The following is a 23,316-nucleotide window of genomic DNA, read 5'->3' as shown; positions in this document are numbered from 1 at the left end:
ATGGCATTTGCGTTTTGCAAACAACAAAATGACTTCCGGTTTCCGTTGGAATTGCATCGCATCACATCGCATCCCATCGCATCGCATCGCAACACAGCAAACTGCACTGTTGGCAATACAACATATGCACATGGACAGACATTCAAATTGGATTGCAAAACACAATGTGTCTGCGAGGTAAGTTGACATTTACTCTATTTCAAATGGTGTACGGGTGGTGTATCTACGTGTGAATGCTTTTATTTGTGTTGTAGATAAATGTTTTCAATTAAATTGAACTCAATCTGTATTCAGAACATTTTATCAGCACTGAGCAAGAGTGGATTGCATATAAAATACACAAAGGATTTATGTGGGCATTTTGGCAGTTTAGTAGTACTTTTTATTTAATTAACTTTGGTTCCTAAATTTTAAATCGATTTTGATAAAAAAATCTGTGCTGAGTTTTGAAAGTCTTAAAGAGAACCAAATAAAGATACAAATGTGTGTTGTTAAGTTCTGATGATTTAATGCAATATTTTTATATTTTATTCAAAAATTTTGTTTTATTATTGTGTTAACATAATACTTACTTTCTTTCATATTCTGGGTTGCTCGAGGAGTATAGGGCTTCTATCATCTTTTAAAATCTCTTTCCATTGTTAGTAACTTGGGAAATTTAGCTATTCTGGACGGGTATAAGGTATCAAGTGTCTTTTAAAATTTCTTACTATTGGTAGCAGCTTGCCAGATTTAGCTACAATCCCGAAGGAGTCATCTCCTTAAATATCTCTCTTCTGTTAGCACCTTGGCATATATAACTCTAGGTATATATAGCTGTTCGCACATATTGTATTGTATATTAACTAAATAAGATGAAATTTTAAATTTTTTTATAAAGTATAATACTTTCAAGCCAAGATTGTTAGGTGTGTACTACTTCCGGCATATAAAACAAGAATATGCACGGGTTTAATCCAACTTCTTCGCTATCAGTTTTATTTACGAGCTTTTCATTATCTTGATCTCAATCCCTTGTGAATAGAATCGACAAAGTTAGCGGTCTAACGATGGTAAAAATTACATTGCAAGATTACAGTCCTTTACGAACAGAATTCACAATGTCATTGATAAGGTATTACCCAACAACTTACCTACTACAGAATAGTGACCAGGAACCTGTGCAGAATGTAGTTTAAAATATTTTGCAATACTGTTCAACAAAATCGATAGTTATCAATGAATGGAAAACCTGATTTATTAAGGTGATGGCTGAGGTTATAGTGATCTAAAAAATTATCAACTGGAGTTCTGCTAAGTGAAACTACTTTATTTGATATTCTTATTGCTGAGAGATGAGAAATTTTTCACTTGCCCTTGTTTTATGACAGTTTTGTTTAAATTCCTTTAACACCAATCTTTTGATAATTTTATTCGAGATTCATTCCAATACAACTTTAATAAATTTCGCTCAAGTATTGCAAAGATTTGCGTTTTCTCATTACACTAGTCTCCTGTTCTATCCTGTGATTTTTCCAATACTCCTATCCTAGAACATATCTTTAGTGCTTCACTTTTTCATATTGAAACAGCTAGGGCAATTATCAACAAATATCAAGGTAATTGATGCATACCGAAAGAAATATAATACCTAATAAGAAATATAGCCCATCTATATAAGAATATAAAATTTGTTTTTATTTCAAGATATTATCATGCATTAAATATTCTGATATTACAAGAGGTGGTTCTAATCTCAGAAAGTTTTTAATTTTTTTACATGCACTTTGGTGACAAATTGAAATAAAGAAGTAGATGGGTAGGCATCATATTCCTTATTTTCTTTTTTAATAAGAATATTACTAAGTTAATAAAATAGTGCAAAATAAGTGAGTTGTCTCGCACTAAGCACATGCCCAATCTCATATCTCATAACAATTGAAAGAATATCAATAAAGAAAAAAATAAGGCCAAGATTTTTCCAAATCTTAACTGAAGCACTTATCACAATACTTCCAATTTAAATATATAATATCTTAACTGAAATCGTTACCTCCACACCTGAAAAGATTTTGAAATTGTAATCAGTTTGTTCTGTTTTTCCCCCTGTTGCGTTTGAAGCAAACTTAATCCATGCACTTTTCAAATGCGCATTTTTCACCTTCTAAGCAAAAGCTCCTCATCTTAAAACCTTCATAGGTTTCTTGTTTTGCGATTTATTCGCCACAATTTCATTTAAATCGTAAATTGAGTTTCTTTTTTTGGAGTGTATAAAAAATTGGAAAATACCGAGTGAAGAAACGGTACCAGTGGAATAAGATAAGCAAATAATTCAGCAGTAACAATGGTCGTCCTTGTTTTGTGAGTATGGCAACTCCTGGTAATGTTGCTTTTATTTGTGTTTTCATTTGTTGCTGTGTTATAGCAACAAATATGGCCGCAGAAACGTTGGAAAGTGGTTATATAATGCTTTTGCTACAAGTCCTTATACAATGTTGACTTTATTTTGGTAATTTTATTTTATTTACACTTCAATGTTGTTTTTGCCTTACACTTGCTCACATAGCACATTTTGTACTTCACTTCATTTTTATTAATATTATTTATTTTTTTGTGTTTTTTCTGTGTACCGTTTCGCAGAATGGCCGTCATGCTTGCTCATCGTTGTGTCCGAAAGAACAGCTTCCGGCACCGGAGGATACAATTTCATGCAGATCACCTCGAATGGTTGAGGTACCAGGCCATTGCTGTAAAATGTGGCTGTGTGAGAATCCGACAGCTGATGGTAAGTGCCAGACATACAAAAAGTATAAAAAATATATATAAAAATAATCACTATGTGCAGTGGTGTCCTTAATTTAGTAATCGTGCATGAGTATATTTATCTGTAGTGGTGCTCGAGTGCAACCTAATGATTTTTAAGGAGAATTAGCACAGAATTTATATGAGTGCGAATCATTTTCATTTCACTTCGCTTAGTAATTATTACTACACAGAAAGGAATAAAGTGTTAATTAAGTGTGCAATAAGAAATATATATATATTTTTAGAAATAAGCAAAATAATTACAAATCAGCAACAATGAAGTGTGCAAATATTTCTTATTTTAACCAAAATTCCTTTTTTTGTGGTGTTTGGGAAAAAATTTATGATTGCGTTTATAAATTTTATTTTTATCACAACAAGCGAAAGATTAACGACTCGTTAAGGAAACATTATAAAAATCATGTTCAAAATATATTGGTTTTTTAATGATTCGATGTTGATTATATGATGCTTTGGGAGTCCATAAAATTCTAATGGCCCATAAAATCGTTTTGAGATTATAATTTTTTTGTTCTACAAAATAAATCACTTGGCATCTTAAATAAGCTATAGGTACGAAAATGGTGTTAGTTCACCAAAAATCTTTTTTTTTCATGTAGTAAGCTTTGAAATTTGCTAAATATACTTACTATAATTCATGTATTTTCCATAATAAGAAATAAAAATAAAATTCTTAGTATGTCGCATTATTGAATAATGTGAAACCAACAAAATCAATAATTTTATTCAACTTGTCTTTACTTCACCAAAAATCTTTTTTTTGAAAAAGTTTTGAAATTTGCTCTATATACTTTAGTATTATCCATATATTTCCCACACCAAAAAATAAAAATCAAATTTTCAGTATTTAATAATGTGAGTCCAATGAAATCAATAATTTATTAAACTTGTTTTTATTTTATTTCAAATTTTACAAACATTTTCAATTAAAAGTCAGAAGGGTTCGAATACAAATGAAAAGACAACAACAAATATTTTTATTCAATTTATTGAAGTTTGGCTGACCATACGCTGTTTCGAGTATTGTCAAGTACTCATCATCAGTATTCTTAGCAAATATTCAAATTTTTTAATTAATTTATAGTCCGTATGTAATTTATTTGAACTGCAAATGCCAGGCTTAGAACTCATGCCTGTGAAGTTAGAAGCGATGATTAGTCGTGTTTTTTCCACAAGTAGCCAAGATTGTACAAACTTTTCAAGTATTTTTAATTTAGTTTTAATGTTTTGTGTGCGGTGCTTTGTTAATTTAAAATTATTTAATTTTTTTCGTGTATATTTAATATTTTACTTAAATTAATTACAACTTTCATCCTCAGGAACTATAAAAATATATAGCTTTGAACAAATATTTTTTACTTAAGAAAAGTAGCTCATCTTCATTTAAATTCATTATTCCTTATATATTTTCAATTAATTACAATGCTTAATTTATTAAGCATCTTCATTTATTGTTTTCAGGACGATAAGAGTAGATGGGCGGCAGTCATGATTAAAAGGGATTGGTTATGTTTATTAAATTTATTTATAATAGTAGTAATTATTAGTCTGAAGTTCGCATTTGGTTAAGTTGTGTTACGTTGTATGAAATAAAGAGAAATAAAATTAACAATAAATATCCAATAATCCAATAGTTAAGATTATAGATTAAGTTGTCTGCTGTATCAACCAGCGACCATAGTTTAACCTAAGTTCGTATATGTAACATATGATGCACGTGTTAATTTTATTTCATAAATTTTGAAATTTGCTGCAATATTATGTTAATATACAGTTACTACATTAACACATTAACAACATAATTACGAAAATATACTACTAAATTGTTTATTATTTAATAGGTTGTTAATAATTTTAATCCTCATAACTTTTATGTTATTGAAAAAGGAAATATAATGAACTTATTTTTATATAGTATATCATATCTAACTAATTACGTTTCTATTGACTGTCATTGTAGTCTATGCCACCTGCCACAATTCCTCAACCAGCCCATGGACGCCATGTTCACAAAACTGCGGCATGGGCGTATCAACGCGTTTCACAAGCACCACAGCAGGCTGTAATCAATTAAGCAATCTGCGACTTTGTGAAAATCGCAAATGTGATCTCGACAATAAAAACAATTTAATAGCATTAAACAAACAATTAAGTAGCAGTAGTGAGTCTAAATATATAAGTAGCAGTCAACATAAGAATATTAAGGATAATTATCAAATAGCAGCACAGCTATTGCACGAACAGGAGCACCGAATCCGGGTGAGTAAATCCTAAAATAACACACAATTTAGTTTATAAGTTTTATATTAGATTTTCACACAATGTGATGAAATGCTCCCTTGTTGGATTGTGCCATTGCTGCTTAGAGCTTTTGTATTTTTTAGAAAATAAATTCATTCTAAAAAGGATTCATTTGTTGTATTTAAATTGCTCTTTTCTGAACTTTTTAACTTTAAACTTGAACAAAAAAATAAAAACAATAAATAAAAAACAAAAAATAAATAAATAAAATTAGCACAATAACGTAAATGAAAAACACAATTGAATTTTGGGTTACCAAAAGAGAAATAAGTTAGCATCTTTTGGGATTTGAGCTTTTGGGTTAAAAATTTTAACAAAATTTTCGATTGTAATTCTAATTTTCATTTCTAATGTGTAACTTTCTTCTATTTGAAATAATTCTTGTGCATTCCCTTCTACATGTGCTCAATGTAGAAAGGGCACGAATGTCGGAGTATACAGCGCTTGGGACCAGCACGTATACGCTTGGGTTCATGTGTTTCAAGGAAATTATATCGTCCCAAACTATGTGGACGTTGTCATCATACAAGCAAATGCTGTGTGCCTTCAGTTTCAACAACAATCCAAGTAAGTACGATTCAGTTTTCATATAAAATTTTTAGTAATTATGAAGAAGTGATGAAAGTTTTACTTTGTAGTTGCTTAAAATTCTATTGAAATTATTTTTATGATAAATATATAATATTGTAAACATAAAAAAAAATTTATATCATTTCATTTATATAACTGCACTACTTTTAGCACTGAACACAATTTTAGTTAATAATAATTTCATAATAATTATTTATTTCAATTCTCATCCATTACTATCACAAAAATGATTGTTCAGAAATAATAAATAGAAAATTTTTTAATAATTTAATAATGATTATTTATCTCAATTTTCATCCATTACCACATACTATCTGTAAGATTCCTTAAAATAGAAATTGTTGGTATTTTGAAAAGAAAAATTGTTGTTGACAAGTTTAAAGTAAACATGTAAAACACATGTAATATTGGTTAAACAAAATACAGTTGCAGTGGCGATAAGTTTCCAAGAGTATTATAAATAGCTTGAAAATATTCACAGCTGGTTATGATGCGAAAGTATCTCAATTCGTCATTTTGTGTTCATAACAGAAACGTCACTATAAGGATTCAAGGATTGGTTTTTATAACATGTGATATGTTTAACATTATGTTGAAATAAATATGTACAAAGAAACTTGTACTTTGTTCTACAATGTTGAATTACTATTTTAACAAAATACTAGTGTAGGATATGTATTATTGTCTGATTAAATACCATAAAATATTTTTAGTTAAAAAAATTCGTGAAGTCACGCAAAATGTGTTTTCTGAAAAGTTTTTGAACAGTGTAGATATGATTCCTGAGACTAAAATATAAAAAATACGTATCGAAATAATGCAGTATTAAGATACTTGGTGTTAGAAAAAAGTTTACCTAAAAAGTTTTGTAGAAACACTTCTCAAGTTTTTATATACCAGTTAATTTAACATTTTATTAAATTACATTTCAATATCAGTTATGATTTTAGTGACTATATTACTTAAAAGAAACTATTGTATATTAATTGACAGGTTTCGAACACTAGTAAACTACTACAACAAATAATTTTTAATATTTTAAATTAAATTTTTGGCTAACTATAAAGGCTGTTTCGAATATTGCAAAATAATCATCATCAGTGGTTTTGGAATTATTTCTTATATATAATTATTCCTAAATAATTCTTTGTGATTACAACTACCAAAGGTTGAACTCGTACCGTGCTAAATTTGACGCTTAGAGTCAGTGTTCATTACCCAACTGACCCGAAATCTTTATCGTTTTATGTCATACTGCTATACATCCTTTAATTTAAACGTGATTTTGTTTGCAAACTTTTAATTATTTTTATTATTTAATTATTTAATTTTATTATTTAATTTTTTATTTATTATTTAATTATTTTTATATACATAAAGAGGTTTTCGAACAGAAGTGAAACAACAACAAAAATTATTTTTTTTTAAATATTTTAATTAATTGAATTTTTGGCTGACCATACAGCTGTTTCGAGTATTGCCAAATACCCTTCATCAGTGGTCTTGGAAATAATTTTTACAAAAAATTATTTTTTTTTTTTTTTATTATTTTTATATATAATTATTTAATTATTTTTGCTGAAAATCTTATTTTTTTGTCAAAGTTATTGTCAAATATTTTTTTTATTTTTGAATCTTACCATTTTTTATTAAATCCACTTTTCTTCAATCACGCATTGCTTTCTTGCAATGTAAATTGAACCAGTTAAGTAGCATGATCCGTATTCATCTGCGTTTGATAATATATCAATTTATCATTTGTTATAATTAAAAAGAATACTTTCCTAATATTTCTAATGTACTAAATATTTAACATTACATAGGATTTCCATCGAATTAAATTACACATAATATTTTTTTTATTATTTAATTTATTTATTCCATATTAATATCCTAGTCAATATTGAATAATGCAATTTCCTTTCTCATGAAGCTTTGTGCAACGGACAATCCTTTTCAATAGAACTTTTTATCGTTCCCAATAAAAGGTTTTAAGTTCAACAACTTAAATTAATTTCCTTCGATTTCCGTTCATAACTTTCGAATTGAACTTTGTGAGATTTTAATAGTTTGAGGGGCTTATGTCATTAAATAGAAATTTAATTAAAACAAGACTTTTAGTTTTGTAATTTCTTTATGCAATTTTCAATTTAGCTTTTTCTTTTAATTTTCTGCATCAGAAATCATCAATCTTTGGAAAGAGATTTTTTTGTTGTATTTTTTTTTTGTTTGTTTCAAAATACAACAAAAGTTGATTTCATTTGTGAATTTAATATGTTTTTAAATGAATGAAGTAAAATGCTGTTAACACTCTTCTCTTATTTTCAATTTCCGTTTAACAACATTTCCGATAACACTACAAATACTCTTCAATATTAAATTTTTTTTTTTCGTCTTTACAATTCTAGGTTGAGCTGTTATGTCCTTTAAATGCCGGTGATCCAATTAATTTTGCCGAGCAACAATTACAACAGCAAGGCAATGCTGCAGAGCTATGGGATACACAGTCTTTGGAGCCAATCGATCAAGAATATCTGCAATCGCATCAAATGCAAATTGAAAATAAATTCATTGCAATCGAATGGATATTGAAATGTGAATGCAGTAAAAAAGTAAGTATTCATTCCTAGGCTCTCATCTAAAATAAACAAGCACAAATAAAACAAAATAACTACAATTTTGATTACGAAAATATTGAGGAATACTAAATATGCTTAGAGAAACAAAAAAAAAAAATAAAAAGAAAAAAAAAACAAACTGACAAGAAAAAAATAATAACAACAAAATAATTGTAATGCAAAAATGATTTCTATGAATTTTTTTCTTTTGAAATTTCAGTTGAGATACTTGTTTCCAGCAATTTATTTTCAGTTATCCTTTATAGTTTCTGCTATCAACGACTCAATTTTTAATTGTTTTTTTTTTGTTTTTTGATATTTTATATCTTTTTATTTATTTTTTCATATTACTCTGTCCAAATTGTTTTTTTTTTTCAAGTCCTTTCTTTAGTCCTTTTTTAGCAATTGATTTGGAATTATTGTGTTTTTTTCATTTTAATCATTTTTTTATTTATATCCTTACAAACAACAAATGACAAATGCTTTTGTTATTATTTTTATTGTTTGCTTGTTTACGACTTTGTTTTATCTTTTCAATTGAACTGATTGGTTTTTTATATGAGCTTGGAGACTTTTAATACACCTAGCTTCTAGATAGCTCCTTGCATCTTCATTCTTTGTGCAATGTAAACAAATGCTGGTCCTGTAACCACTAGTAAACGTACATAGGAGTACGATTTTATGGTTCCATACATGTGTTTGGAAAAATTAATAATTTTTTATTGCATTCCTTTAACTGAAATGTAATTTTATTAAACAAAATATGTGTCATTTCATTCTACTTTTTTTTAATCTTGCAAGTTATGTCAATATTGAGTTTTCATAAAAGAAAACAGATTGATTTAGTATATAATTTTGTGCGAAAGCTGATATAAATTAACAAAGAAAATATATATAACAATGGAATTGTTCTGTGGTACTTAAAAGAAAAGGATATACTGTTAATATCATACATAATATAGCAAATATAACAATAAAAAATGTTTTTATTAAACAAACCAAATAATACGACGTAGCAATATATTGAAATACTTATGGTTACGAGGGCGGTTTGTAAGTCAGTGACTTTTTAATTTCCCGCGCAGTTTCTCCAAATGCAACAGTGCTGCCGTCAGCTGTAATCTACCTAAGTTACGTCGTTCAGTTGGTGTTTGATAGCCGTTCAAAGCAGACAACCTCGTGAATTTTTATGAAAATGGAAAAAAAGTGAATTTCGTGTGCTGAATAAGCATTACGATCCCAAATCCACGAATTGGGATACGAACTGCTTCCCCATCCAGCATATTCTCTAGATTTATCCCCCTGCGACTATTTTCTGTTTCCAGACTTAAAGAAATGGCATAACTTGCTCAAAATTAAAAAGTTGATCACTGGTAGATTACAGCTGACGGCAGCACTGTTGCATTTGGAGTAACTGGGCGGGAAATTCAAAAAGTCACTGACTTATCAAACCACCTTCGTACTTTTTGAAATTATGTTTTTAAAAGCCATTCAAATAGCGAAAGTTAACTTCGAATAAGGATAACAGTTCAATCGGTCTATAAAAATTACTTAAAATATTTAAAAAAAAGGTTTCGGTAATTTTATACTATTATAAGAGTATAAGTGCAGTGGACACTACTTGAAATAGATTTAATTTAATATTAAAAAATAGTATAATCGTTATTATGTATGCTAACATATCACTCAATAACACTAAAGTCGGAACCACTGTTTTAGATCATCTCTTTGATGTCTATTGTTGTCACTAGGGTTCACTCTAGGATAGTACACTGGGTAAAGAAATAATTTAACTATACATATCGTCAACTTGCAACTTGTTGATTTTAGACCAGATGGTGAATGGTTTTGTAAGTGAATGATGTTTATAATGGCTTCTCTCTATAATGGCTTATTCTTAATTTAAGAAGAAAATATATTACACAAGTGCGTGTTCGGCTTTTTTGGTAGAGGATGACAAAGGACAAAGAAATGTAGTTAGTGATAGTCCTCTTTATAGTCCCCCTTTTAGCCCTTTTGCAGAGTCCTTCTAAAGACCTCTCTCATAGTCTCTTTCATGTGAGTCTTTTGCATAGTTACCCTCGAAGTACACCCCTTTTATAGTTTTCCTCAAAATTCTTTAAATAGTCCTCTTAATAATACCCTTCATAATTTTTATAGTCTCTCACGTAGTTCCACGCATAGTATTCCTCATAATGCCTTTCATAGTAAACCTCATAACACTCTCAAACTTCCCCATAATAAAACTTCTTACAATCCTCCTCCTAAACCCCTTCTAATCATTCATTAACTTATTTGAATATAAGTTTTTATATATGATTCACCATGCATAAGTGGAAAGACATTTCAAAGAACGCATAAAGTAACTGATTTTAACACATGCCTGGTTATAAAAAGTCATATTCCAAACTGAAATGTGTTTAAAGTGATTTTACAAATGCTTTTATATTCATCTATCTGTTACAGTTTTTGAGTAATTCAAAAAATATAAAACTTGATTTTGTTCCGGTCGCATAATGGAGAGATTTCTGTAAGCTGATTGGGAACATTCAGAAGAAAGCTGCTCTCAAAAACTATATTAAAGGACATTTCGTTGCAATATCTCTACTAGTTCAGAAAAACGGAATTAGGTGGTGTCTGCATAGTGATATTCGAATATTTGTAGGTATATTTAATTTTATTAGGAAAATAAAATAGCAAAAAAATTAGCAATGATCAGAGGAGCAGCAGTGTTGAAAACTGTTAAGATATTATATAAATGCAAATTTCCAAAATAAGTATAGACCTTATAGAAATATTATAGCAGAAGAGTATCTGTTTTCATTAGGAGATTGTATCAAATACTGAATAAAGTTGTGAAGGGTGTGTGAAAATGAATTTTTCTATCATTTAACTGCTAAGATATGTGCATAGAGACAAATCCGTTGAAGATTAGGAAGATTAAGATTTTGATTGCAATCTTTGTAAAAATATTATATGCATTGAAAAAATAAATTTTCAAGCCTAATGATGTACTTCATATAAGCAATCAAATTTCTTAACAGCCATAAGAAGTGTATTTCCATATGTTCATTTCTCAATCCGCTTATTCATCCATCTGTTGTAATATTTTATATTTTTAACATTAGAAATTTACTCAGATTTGATAGCACTAAATGTAGCTTATTGTAATATAAGCATATACGAAAATGTATATTTGGATAATTTACGACAAAAATTGAGAAGATATTTTAGATATGTAAATAGTGCCGATTTATGAAAAAACTATATTGCCAAAAATGTGAGTAAAAGTTAAAATTTGAAATTTTGATGTAGGGTTTAGGGGTTTTGGGAAGAATACAAAAATTTGGAAACTGAGCAGGAAGACGCATATGATTTGCATAAAAAATAAAAAAAACTACAGGGTTTCAAAAATTGTAGTTTTGTGACATGGATACACTTATATTGTAATTAGTTGTAGTACATAAGTAATTGCTATAACTGGTTTCATGCCCATAGTTCAACAATATTAGGCGTATTTCTTTGAAATGAATGAACATATTATTTTAACAATTAATGTTACAAATGTTAATGAAGTTTAATTTAAAGTTTATTTTCAAAATTTAACCTCTTCATATGTGTTCTTTATCTGTCGAGAATATGTTCAATTATATAAATCAAAATATAAATAAACTATTGCATCATATGTAATAATTTTGAAATTTAGAATTTCCGAAAAGTAATTACTTTATGTTGGCAAATAAAATAACCTAATGAGAATTATAATTTAAGAAAAATTTGTATTATTATTTTGTATAAAAGAAATCAAATGAGAATTATAAAATTGTGTATTTTATTGCATCTAGTTTATGATTGTTGAGCGTTTTAAAAGTTTTATATATATATATATATATTGCAGAGAAATTTCCTTTGAAATACAACTAACCAAACAATATAGTATTAAAAAATTTTATTTTTAAAGTTTTCATTGAAACATTTTATGAATAAATATTTTATTTGTAAAGTATTTTGTCATCTAAAACGTTATATATTTATTATCAGATTAAGAATCATCTGAATAGGACAATTCACAACCCAATATGATGTTTTGGAGAAGTGTAATTTCGTGATTTTGGTTACTTCATTTACTAATTCCTTTAAATAAGTAAATAAATTAATTAATTTAAATACAAAAGATAAAAGTGCTTACCCGTGCCCTTCTAATATTCATTTTGTATTTCTTTTATTTAAATTAATTGTTGTTCATTTGTGATATACTTACAAAAGAAAATGCCTAATATTGTATTATTTTGCATTGGTAGTTAAAACTTTACGATTTTAAAGAGATATATATAAAAGGTGAAAGTGAAATTGCACACTCAGCATTAGAATGGAACGCACAAGGTAAAAGGAATCGTGGACGGCCAGAAACTACATGGAGAAGATCGATAAATAGCGAAACTAACAAATCATTTAGCTAGCTGAGAGCGTTAGCCAGTAATAGGGGTGTCTGGAAAGCATATGTGAATAGACTAAGTTCTTGAATTCTGTTTATAATTAATAGTAATCATAGTAATTAATTAATAAATATAAATATAAATGTAGGTAGTGTCTTTTCGTCCATATTACCTTAAACTCTTAAAATTCAAACTAATAATGCATAATAAAAAAATTTTGTTACTAATAACTATTCTTCTTTCAGCATATATATGTACATATATCCTATTTCAAATGAAGTCAATATTTAATATAAACATAATAAATGAACTTTCATTGCTCTTAAAGAGATAATTGTCAGACAATTGCCAACATTACAAAATTGTTAGATAATAAATTTCAATTTAAAGTCACAAAAAATGGTTGAAATAATTTTGCTTGGAAATTTAATACAAAATGTCACATACACATTGCAAGGCTATGAAAATAACAAATTGTAATTGTTGTACGTGTTGCAAATACCAAAGTCTATTCAGATTCTCGTTACCAGAGCCAGATTCCCGAGTATGCAACAAACAAATAAATGTGCTTGTGTATTTTAGTGTCCTTAGAAATGATAATGACATCACGAGAAACATTTTCATATCCGTTTCCTGCATTTTCTAACTTATATGACTTTATTTTATTAAATTGCTACGGATACTACTAAAACATACACAATAAATGTGTATTTATTTACAGCAACAAAAAACAAATAAATTGCATAGTTAGCTCAATTATATATACTTTATATATCTTATACTTTCATATGCAAAAAGATTTTACAATGTAATAAAAATTCTGCACAAAAACAATATTATCGAGATACGTATAAGTTTTAGTTTTAAAATGTTAATAAAATATTATTGAATGCACTTCAATTAACACAAGGAAAAACTATTTTGTAGATTCGGAATATATTTGGTTGGGATTCACTAAATTATCTTTAAAGCAAAACTGTCTGTCTGTCTGACTTGTTTTATAAGTTTTTATGTTTAAAAATTGCTAACTTATCTTTTCAAGTATTTTCTGCAAACAAAAGCACCTTCATCCAAATCTTTCCTCTGCCATTTAAAATTCAAATTTTATACAACCTAACCACAGCTACAGGGAAGCTTATAAATTTTGCCACAATGACACTGTGCACCAGCTGGATTAGTTGCAGATTAGAGTTAGCAACAAAGCTCGCACGATGTTGATTGTTCTACTGTTGCTACTGTAGTTTATTTTTTTTTTTTTTTTTTATCATTTATTGCAACTGTACGCATCCTTAAAAATACATGAGTACACAAGTACTTCATGTTTATATGTATCTTTAATTTTATTTATCTGAGCAAAGGTAGTCATAACTTATCCGTATGCATTTTTCAACTTAATGAGTTTTACCATTTTTATTTTTTATAACTTATTTATTCATTCGATGCTTAAGTGATTTAATTTAAAATTGTCTCGAAGCGTACTTTTTTGTAGTATATTTATGAGCTCTTTATGTATTTTATCTCTTTTTGCACTATTATGTAAAGATAAATACTACTGTGTATGACATTTACTTAATTTCAGAATATTATAAAGAATTTTCCAAAAAAACATTAAAATTTCAGAAGTATATTATATTTTTCTTTAGTAAATTTATATTTACAATCTATCTATTTAAAAGACTATAATTGAATGTCGCATAATAACCATATTATGCCATAAAAAATTATTAAAGTAGCAGTGAAAAATGTTTAAAAATTAATTAATTATAATTAATTGTCAAGAAATAGCTATGATATGCGTAATCAATACTGTTTATTACTAGTTCAATTAATTAGTATGAAAACAATCAAACAACCAAACAACCAAACCACATACTTTAGAGCTTGAAATCTAATAAATATTGCTTTAAAGTAAACAGTATGTGTCTAACGATTTGCGAAAATTTTATTGCTAATTGAAATAATTTTTACTATTTTCAGTTTATCATTACTTTTATTTACTAATCTTAATTAAAACTTATCTTTAAGTTTGCCATAAAAGTTTCTTTTTAACACATTTGCCATTGACATTCTATCGGCTTTAAAACGTAAAGTACTACCAAGTAAAGTACTTATCATATTTCCCCATCACAGCTGCGAGGGTCTGCTTTGGTAGAATGCAATTAAGCGTTCCGCTTCACGCCAACCACTCTCTACCGCACCATGTACTGTTGAGTAATAGTGTGTGTGAGTTGCTTCTCCAGCGAATTGTAATACTGGCTTGCCAGCGCCATTAGTCAACGGTGAAGCTAAATCCCAAGCACCAGTACGTAACTCATCGGTATACATTGAACGAAAAGTATAGCTACCACGGAAGTTGGGATTAGAATACCATTGAGTACGCATAAAATTAATAGGCTCTGGTATAGGGAATGTAAAGAATTTTCTAAATAACCATAATATAGCTTTTTGAACTTCTGAAACAGTGAGTGTTTCCATATGACGACCATGTGGTCCTATAATCCAACCGCCTAATATGCGAGGCTGATATGAAACGCGGAAAAAGCCAAAAACACTCTCTAACCAGAAATAATCAGTATTTCGTAATTCATCAAGATCTTCTTGTGTCCATAAAAACATAAAACCAGTCCAGTCTGGTGGTCCAAATGGTACTTTGAATTCCATGAAAAATTTATTAACAGTACCCAATTTAAGACCCTCAATAGCACGACACTTTGCTGGTGGCAACAGCGGTGTAAACATTTTCTTATAGTTTTCTTTAAGTACACCCAGTGAGACTGTGCAAATGATATGATCCGCTTCAATGAGTTGACCATCAACACATTTTATAATAGCTTCATCACCTTTTTGCCAAGCAATGTGTTCGATTTTTTTATTTAATATCACACGCTTATTAAGTATGCCCAAATCATTTGTTTCATTTCCTTTAGACTTCATTAAAAGTTTTAATAGTGTATGGAATCCTTTATCTTTCCAGTTTAATAATAATTCACCCTCGCAAATCCAATAATCCAAATGTCCCTGACCAGAGACCTCGAAAACCGTATCTGATGCCTCTACAGAGTTTTCGAATTTTTTCATATTATCCAGAAACTCATGTGCAATTGTGCGATCTATATTTGGACTTTTTTCTAATTCACGCCAATAAGTTTCTACCAAATAAGATCCCAAAGAGCCTTCATACTTTAATAAACCTTTCTGCCGTTCAGGTATGGTTTCGAATGCAATTGTTTTAAGTACATCTGCAACATCATCCGATAGAACTTCACGATTTGAGCGTATACAAACGTAATCATCATAAATAGTACCAGTCGTTTCCAGCAGATTCAAATCTTTGACCAATTCATAAACAACATTCTTTTTCTCACCATGACACCATTGTGCGCCCAGATCCACAACATTGTCAGCGAAATCCACTGTATATATTCGACCTCCTACTCGGCTCTCAGCTTCAATGACTAAAACATTCTCAAAGCCAGACTTAATTAGTTTTGTAGCAGCAGCTATGCCAGACGGTCCCGCGCCAATAATAACAATTCTTGCGGTTTTTGAATTTCTTATAGTATTCATTTCTATACTATTTAATTAAGCGATAATATCAAAAGATAGAGATAGATTTTTTTGTTTAGATATTTTACAAAACTGGAATAAAACGTAAACACAAACGCAAAAATCGACTTATGTTCTGCGAATTCGACGTGTCATCAACAACTGAAAATGTTGTCGTCACTCCGCTCATTTATGTTTTCTTTCTGCGCTTTCTTTTGTTGCTGATAAATTTAGAGCGATTAGCATTTTTGTATGTGGAAGAGAGTGTGCATATTTTTACAAAATACACAATAAACCTAATATAGTTTGAGATACAGATATCTTTGTGTAAGTAACGCCGCGTTTGAGATAGTTTCGCTTAGGTGGTATATTTTCATTTTACTTCGTTGGCAACTACGAACAGTGCATCACGCTACATTGTTAAAAATATGTGTGAATTATAATTAACAGATTTATTGACGGTGAATATGTATATATATATTTGTAGTATAAGCATAAGAGATAAGCCTCATAAATAATTAATTGCCTTATAATTTATTTGATTAAAATGTAATCTAAAATTTTGTTGCACTACTTAATATTTTCGTCTTATCAGTTTTCATAAATGCAAACTATTTGTGTGTAGTTTAGGAAATTTAATATATTTTATAACAAGTTAGGTTTTTAATTTAATAAGTAAATAGTTATTAATAAAAAACTATATAGTAAGCGTATTAAAGATTTTAAGTAAATAGTGATGAGAATCGCATAATAAACACATATGGATACATATTAGATGTATATAATACATTTTTATTATTAATAAAATTTTAATAAAGAGGTTTTTTCGAACAGTAGAGAACTACAACAACAGAAATTCTATTTTTTTTATGTTATTTTAATTAACTGAATTTTTGGCTGACTATACAGCTGTTTCGAGTATTGCCAAATACCCTTCATCAGTGGTCTTGGAAATAATTCTTGTATTTAATTTATTTAATAATTATTTTTTGAGACTGTAAGTACCAGGAATCGAACTCGGGTCGATTTTTTTTGTGTTGTTGTAATTTACTATAGTTCAAAATACCTCTCTATTCAAAGCAATAGTTTATATTAAGCATTTAGTTTCGTTCCACAAAACAGACATTAATAATTAGTTTAATATTAATAAAGACAATTTATTTTTAAAAAATGTTGTATTAGGAAAACTGCATTATATGTACTGTAAATTGATATAATAAATATTTAAAATGATTACTATAGCGTGATCATTTAGTTCTATTCTTATAATAAATAGCATAATATACATTTTGTTAAATAATTGCTATATGTATTAAAGTTTTGAAATATTTATTGAGTTTGATTAAAATTTATTTTTATATTCTTTAGACAAATAAGTGTAAATAGAGTATTTTAGGCGTTAACATTTTTGTAACGTAATTAAAGAAGCGTAGTAGATTCCATTAAGTACATATTGTATATTTTTAGTCAGCTCGACGAGTTAAACGACGAGCCAAGCTTATCCCGCAGTCTTTAACTTAACCTAAAGAAAGAGATACATTTCGAGAGCAGACCTTATCATTTCACGGAATGACCAAAACCGGAATCCTATAACCTATAGCTGCCATATAAACCGAATATTCGGAAATCTGGTTTTGTCGTTTTTAATATAAATATTCCAGTTTAAATTTGTTACAGAATTTAACTATTTACAGTTTATATGAATATATAAAGAATACACAAAATTTTATTCATACCGGTTCAAATTTACATATAGCTGCAATATGAAACGCCGATTCCGACATATGTTTTTGTCAGAAATTTTTTTTGCTAGTTAAGCAACTGGCAAAATAAAGAAAGATAATATTAATTTGATTAAAGTCTTATCACTTTGGTATACCACTTTCTGATTCCATATATATATTATAATATCTAATCTAGTTAAATTCCAGTATTTTAATTACTTTGTTTTGTTTTTTTTTTCTGTTTCTGCATTTGGAATATCGTACAATTCCGCAATGCATTTAACTACGAAATGCATAAACATTTTGTTTATAATTAATAAAAAACCAATAATAAAATTATATAAACAAACTCGTAATTTCAAAATCTTATCATTTTGGTATTCGCGTGCAAATTTTATGGTTTTAGTAATCCCATTGTAAAGATATAAGCAACTGTAAATGTATGTGATTTTAAGTTTTGATTAATTAATTTTTTATTATTTGGTTTAATCAATAATAAAAAAATATTAAAAATTATTTTAATTAATTGTAAACCACAATTGAGCCACAATTAATTTAAAATTATTTAAAATAGATACTAAAAATAAAACAATGTGGGTAGTTTTTTTTTGTGTGGTGTTATATATTCAGTTATTAAATAAATTATAATAATCAAATAATTGTAGTTTTTATAAAATAATCTTAATATAAATTTTTAGATATAATATTTGTAAAATTAATTCAGCGAATTAACTGTTATGTCAAATTTTGAAAATACATTAGGATGAATGACATTCTCAGAGACCTCAAGATTGATCCCATAAAAAAATACATAAAGGATAGAGCCCTGAAATTATTTGCAAAAACTGACAGACTTACCAACACTGCGTTATCAAATCTCAGAATGGTTACAAGCTCCTCGGGGAGGTATGCAGATCTGAGGTCAATTATTGCTTAGTCTGATGAAGTGATAAACAATAATTCAGTAAAGGTGTAAAGAGGGGTTTTGAAAATACCTCGAGTTAAGAAAGAGTAAAAGTGCTTAAGTGCAGTGATTTCATAATAAAAACAATTTTACGTTGACTTTCTGTACACAGTTTTTTTGCTGATATCTGTTGACGGTTTCATAAACTAATTTAAGCATTTAATTGGTTTTTATTATGTGTGATTTGATAAATATTAAAAATTTAACATTTAGTTCGAAGTTTCAATTCTTGATTAAAGTTACCCCACATATCGCCGACTATTTATTCATTCTCATGTGAAATCTTAATTCGTTTCCGTTTTAAACATAGTATTTAAATTCGAATAATATATGTAGGATTGGGCAAAATGTTATCCATTATTAAATAACTCAATGATGGTTAATGCTGGATTCGCACGAAAGATTTGATTGCAATTTCAGCAGTCAAAATTTTAAATTAACATTAGAAAATATATCAATTCATATGATATATCATTGTAATTTGATTGTCATATTTATCATATGTCCACACTTCTTAACTACTTTCACAAAATCTTTATTTTGCATATGTGATATAAACATATTGTTACGTTTATTCTAACGCTTCGTTCGATAACACTGGATCCTGATAAGTGAATAATGTTAAGCTTGTATTAATTATAACCGTTATTTATATTCTGAAAAACACACAACTTTATTCCTTAAAATAACCAACCACTGTATTCTCCTAAAATTAACCAACTACATTTAAAAAACTTATTTACTATCTAACTGACATAATTCAAAATTATCTCAGTTAACTTAAATCGAATTGTATCTTCGCAACAATATAATAAATACTTTACACATATATACATAAATACTTTATACATATGATATGTATATATGATAAATAACAGTTCTGTTCAATTTTGCATTAATTTCTATATTTAATTTAATCCTCAAAGGTATTCACAATAGCATAAGTTTGTACTGTACAATACTGTACTTCGGTGATCTCTACAATTTAAATTAACTTGAATTTGTGGAAATTATGATTCAATTTTATTATCAGTGTTAAGATTCTTATACAAATTTTTTTGTTTTAAAATTGTTTTGCTGACGAAATCAAGAATAAGTTTCAGTGACAGTTAATATTACATATAAAAATATTTAATATTTAAAGTTTTGTTTTGTTACATATAAAATACTACAACTTTGTTCTAGAAAGATGTAATAAGCCTTTTCTTTTGTAAGCATATCACCAAAGAATAACCGCTAATTTCAAAAATAAAATATGAAACAACAACACTGTTGGCTTATTTAGTCAACATTTTTTGAAACGGCCTAACTAATAAGCAACTCAAATTACATGGTTGCCAATACTAAAAATTCGTCTATTGTGAACGGTTTTTGGAAGTACGTACAAAATATCTAGTTTACTGTCAACAAATATTTGACAAATAATACTTAATTCACTTACCTTTCTCTGTTAACATTGAAAAATCCTGAAAATACAAATGTTACTCAGAATCATGTAAAAAATAAAATGTTTTTACTCATAATTGCAAACAATAACTATTCATTTTCGAAACTTTAAATTTTATAAAGTGTTTTGCAGTTATAGATCTAACAAAATGTTCAGTTCTTCCAGAGCCACCATCAAAAGTAGTGCTTTATTATATTGTTCTTTTGTGATATGTTTACAAAAGAACAGGAATGATATAGACACAATTTTGAATAATAAAAATGTAACCTTTACATAAATCGAAAGTTTTTAAGTATTCAATTGACAGTTTCACTTACTATTCATATTATTTCACAAACAATTTGTCATTATTTTATATACTTAAACCGATTGTGCGTGTTTATCTATCCTACTGGCTTCTTTCTACCTGTCGTCCTGCCTAGCAGGGTTGCATTCACCTCAGTAATGCTTTTTTTTCGGTAAAAACAAAGTTATTGAGAAGTTCTTAATATCTCAATTACTATACTATATGTCACTTAAATATTGTCCTTAAGCGTTTATGTGTATTAATTGTGAATTATTTAGTATCACAAAACGCTTTGATATTTTTAACAAGAAATTAATAAAAACTTTACTTTTATAATTACAGAATAATTGCAACAACCCACAACAACTTAACAACAACAATTATAATGATAAATTCAAAACTGATGACTACAACCAAAATAACAATAGTAGCAACAATATAAATAATAATGACGACAGTAACAACATTAATAACGCGAAAAATCGTTATGACTATTCAGCTGCATCTGGTGAATACCAACCAGACATAATACCGTATCCGGAAAGCAGACAAAGCAACAAAAATAACAGAATTGTTTATCACAGTGGCAGCAGGACAACCACAAAACTACACCAAGTTCAGCATGAACATGAACATGAACAACAACAGAAACAAACACAAAAACAAAAACAAAAACAGGAACACGGATACCAAACTGTATACATGCGCCCATCTCACAAGCAACAGCACGTTCAACAACTGCAACGCACATAACAGAAGAAAAAACGCGCTTATCGGCAACACTGGCCAACAACTGAAATACAACCAAGAGCAGAACATGGCATCAAGGGCGTTACAAGCCAAAAAAAAATGTATGAAAATTCTATAAGAAAATAAATCCGAAAAATAAAACAAAAAAAAATAAAATTATTGGATCAAGCATAGGAAACGTAAACGAGAGCGAATTGGTGACTTTATGCGTGTGTATGTATGCGAAGTAAACGACTTTAATGAATAAATATTTGAAAAGTAGTAGAATGGCAGCGTTGTCAGCTATTTTCGGAGCGGTTAAGTAAAAGCAAGGATTGCGATTCAACAACCGATTCAACTGAATGAAGCATATCCGCTGGCAATGAGCGCGTCACTTAGTGACAATAAAAAGTATGGCGCAGCTGCTGTGGTTTGTGAAGGAAATAAATAATTTGAACGATTCATTTCGTGAAAATAATTTGACAACAGAAAATCTATAAATTTTTATGTGCAGTTTTAAGAATTAAAATATATTAAACTAAAACTCAGTGTTATAAAAATATTTTATTATATGAAATTACATATCTGCTTACGAAATACATATGAAATATTTAATGCAAAATTATAAATATTGTCGAATTAATAAATTTACCGAGAAAGTCCTTTAAATGTGACTTCAAGACATACATAACATATATCAACAATTAAAGTAAAACTTATAAAATTGTATGTAATTATTAATGCATATTTAGTTAATGCCTGAATTGTTTATTACACTCTTATACATATAGTATATACAAACACAACTGTAGATGTGCTACACATATTAAAATAAGCATCAAGACATATTTATAACTAGATACATATATCTATCTCAGCAAACATTTAATAGACATTTAACCTGATTTATGTAATAAATACAATATACCCGAATTAATATAATAAACAAGTAATATCACATATACATACATGTTATTTTGTTACAATTGTGTAGTCTGTAAGTCAATGTAATTAAATATTAAAACTTTGCTATTAAATGTAAAATATCAATAAACTATATTAAGAATAGAGAAAATTCTTCAAGAAATATTTTTGTGAACAAATATACACGGAGAAAATTGAAAATTAGTTTTTAAAAACAAAAATTTATTTCAAATTATAAATATATCTTTCTATAAATAAAACTACAAAGTTGCAAAATTTAAGAAACATTATTAGAAATTTCTTTACACAATTTAAGTGCAAAAATGTTTAATTAAAAATGTTTACAAATATTTGTTAAACAAAAATAAATAAAATATATAAAAGTAAAATAAACAAATGCATATCTTTTTACCAGGTGTATGCATAAGTTCTTTCCGGGTTTTTTTTTTTGCTAAAGAAATCACATAATTTTTAAAAGGAAATTGTCCAATTGTCCATTTGCTTCTACATATTTAACCCACTTATTAGTTAATTTTTGAATACCATGGTGGAAAAACTGTTTGTCTTTTGCGGGAAATCATTCATAAATCTATTTTCTATCTTCTTCTGAAATGCTATTCTACAAGCACTTGCCACATTGATGCGAAGAGGTCAAAGTCAGACGGCGAAAGGTCTTGGTAGTATCATGGGTGCGAAAGCATATCGCATTCAAAAGAATTCACATTCTTTTAGAATGGTTTTGCTGTGAGAGACGGCGCATTGTAGTATAATGAAATCACTTTGTCATGTCTCCTGCCACAAGTGAGTCTTCTCTCGATCAACACGTGATTTAAATGAAATATTTATTGGCAGTGGTATTGTGCAGTGGTAGACTTTAAAAGTTCATAATATACAATACCATTCCAACAGACAGAAAGCGTGGTCTTCTTGTCAAGCGATTCGACC

The 23,316-nt window shown here is 28.2% G+C and overlaps 2 protein-coding genes across 2 annotated transcripts; one reads left to right on the top strand and one right to left on the bottom strand.

The window, feature by feature from the left end:
* Nucleotides 1–21,955, top strand: LOC119667613 (dual specificity protein kinase splB). The gene is made up of 6 exons (XM_038076917.1): nt 1–177; nt 2,620–2,764; nt 4,766–5,064; nt 5,521–5,673; nt 8,106–8,309; nt 21,061–21,955. The coding sequence occupies exons 1-6, from the start codon at nt 1–3 to the stop codon at nt 21,469–21,471; spliced, it is 1,389 nt and encodes a 462-aa protein (XP_037932845.1). The 3' UTR covers nt 21,472–21,955.
* On the bottom strand, nt 14,745–16,493 carry LOC119672565 (spermine oxidase-like). Its single transcript, XM_038083639.1, has one exon. The coding sequence runs from the start codon at nt 16,316–16,318 to the stop codon at nt 14,876–14,878; it is 1,443 nt and encodes a 480-aa protein (XP_037939567.1). The 5' UTR covers nt 16,319–16,493; the 3' UTR covers nt 14,745–14,875.
* Nucleotides 21,956–23,316: the final 1,361 nt, after the last annotated feature.

The sequence above is a fragment of the Teleopsis dalmanni genome, chromosome 1 (assembly GCF_002237135.1).
Source record: "Teleopsis dalmanni isolate 2A chromosome 1, ASM223713v2, whole genome shotgun sequence".
Lineage (NCBI taxonomy): Eukaryota > Metazoa > Arthropoda > Insecta > Diptera > Diopsidae > Teleopsis > Teleopsis dalmanni.
Note: the sequence above shows the minus strand (reverse complement) of the source record. Positions and strands in the feature narration are given on the sequence as shown.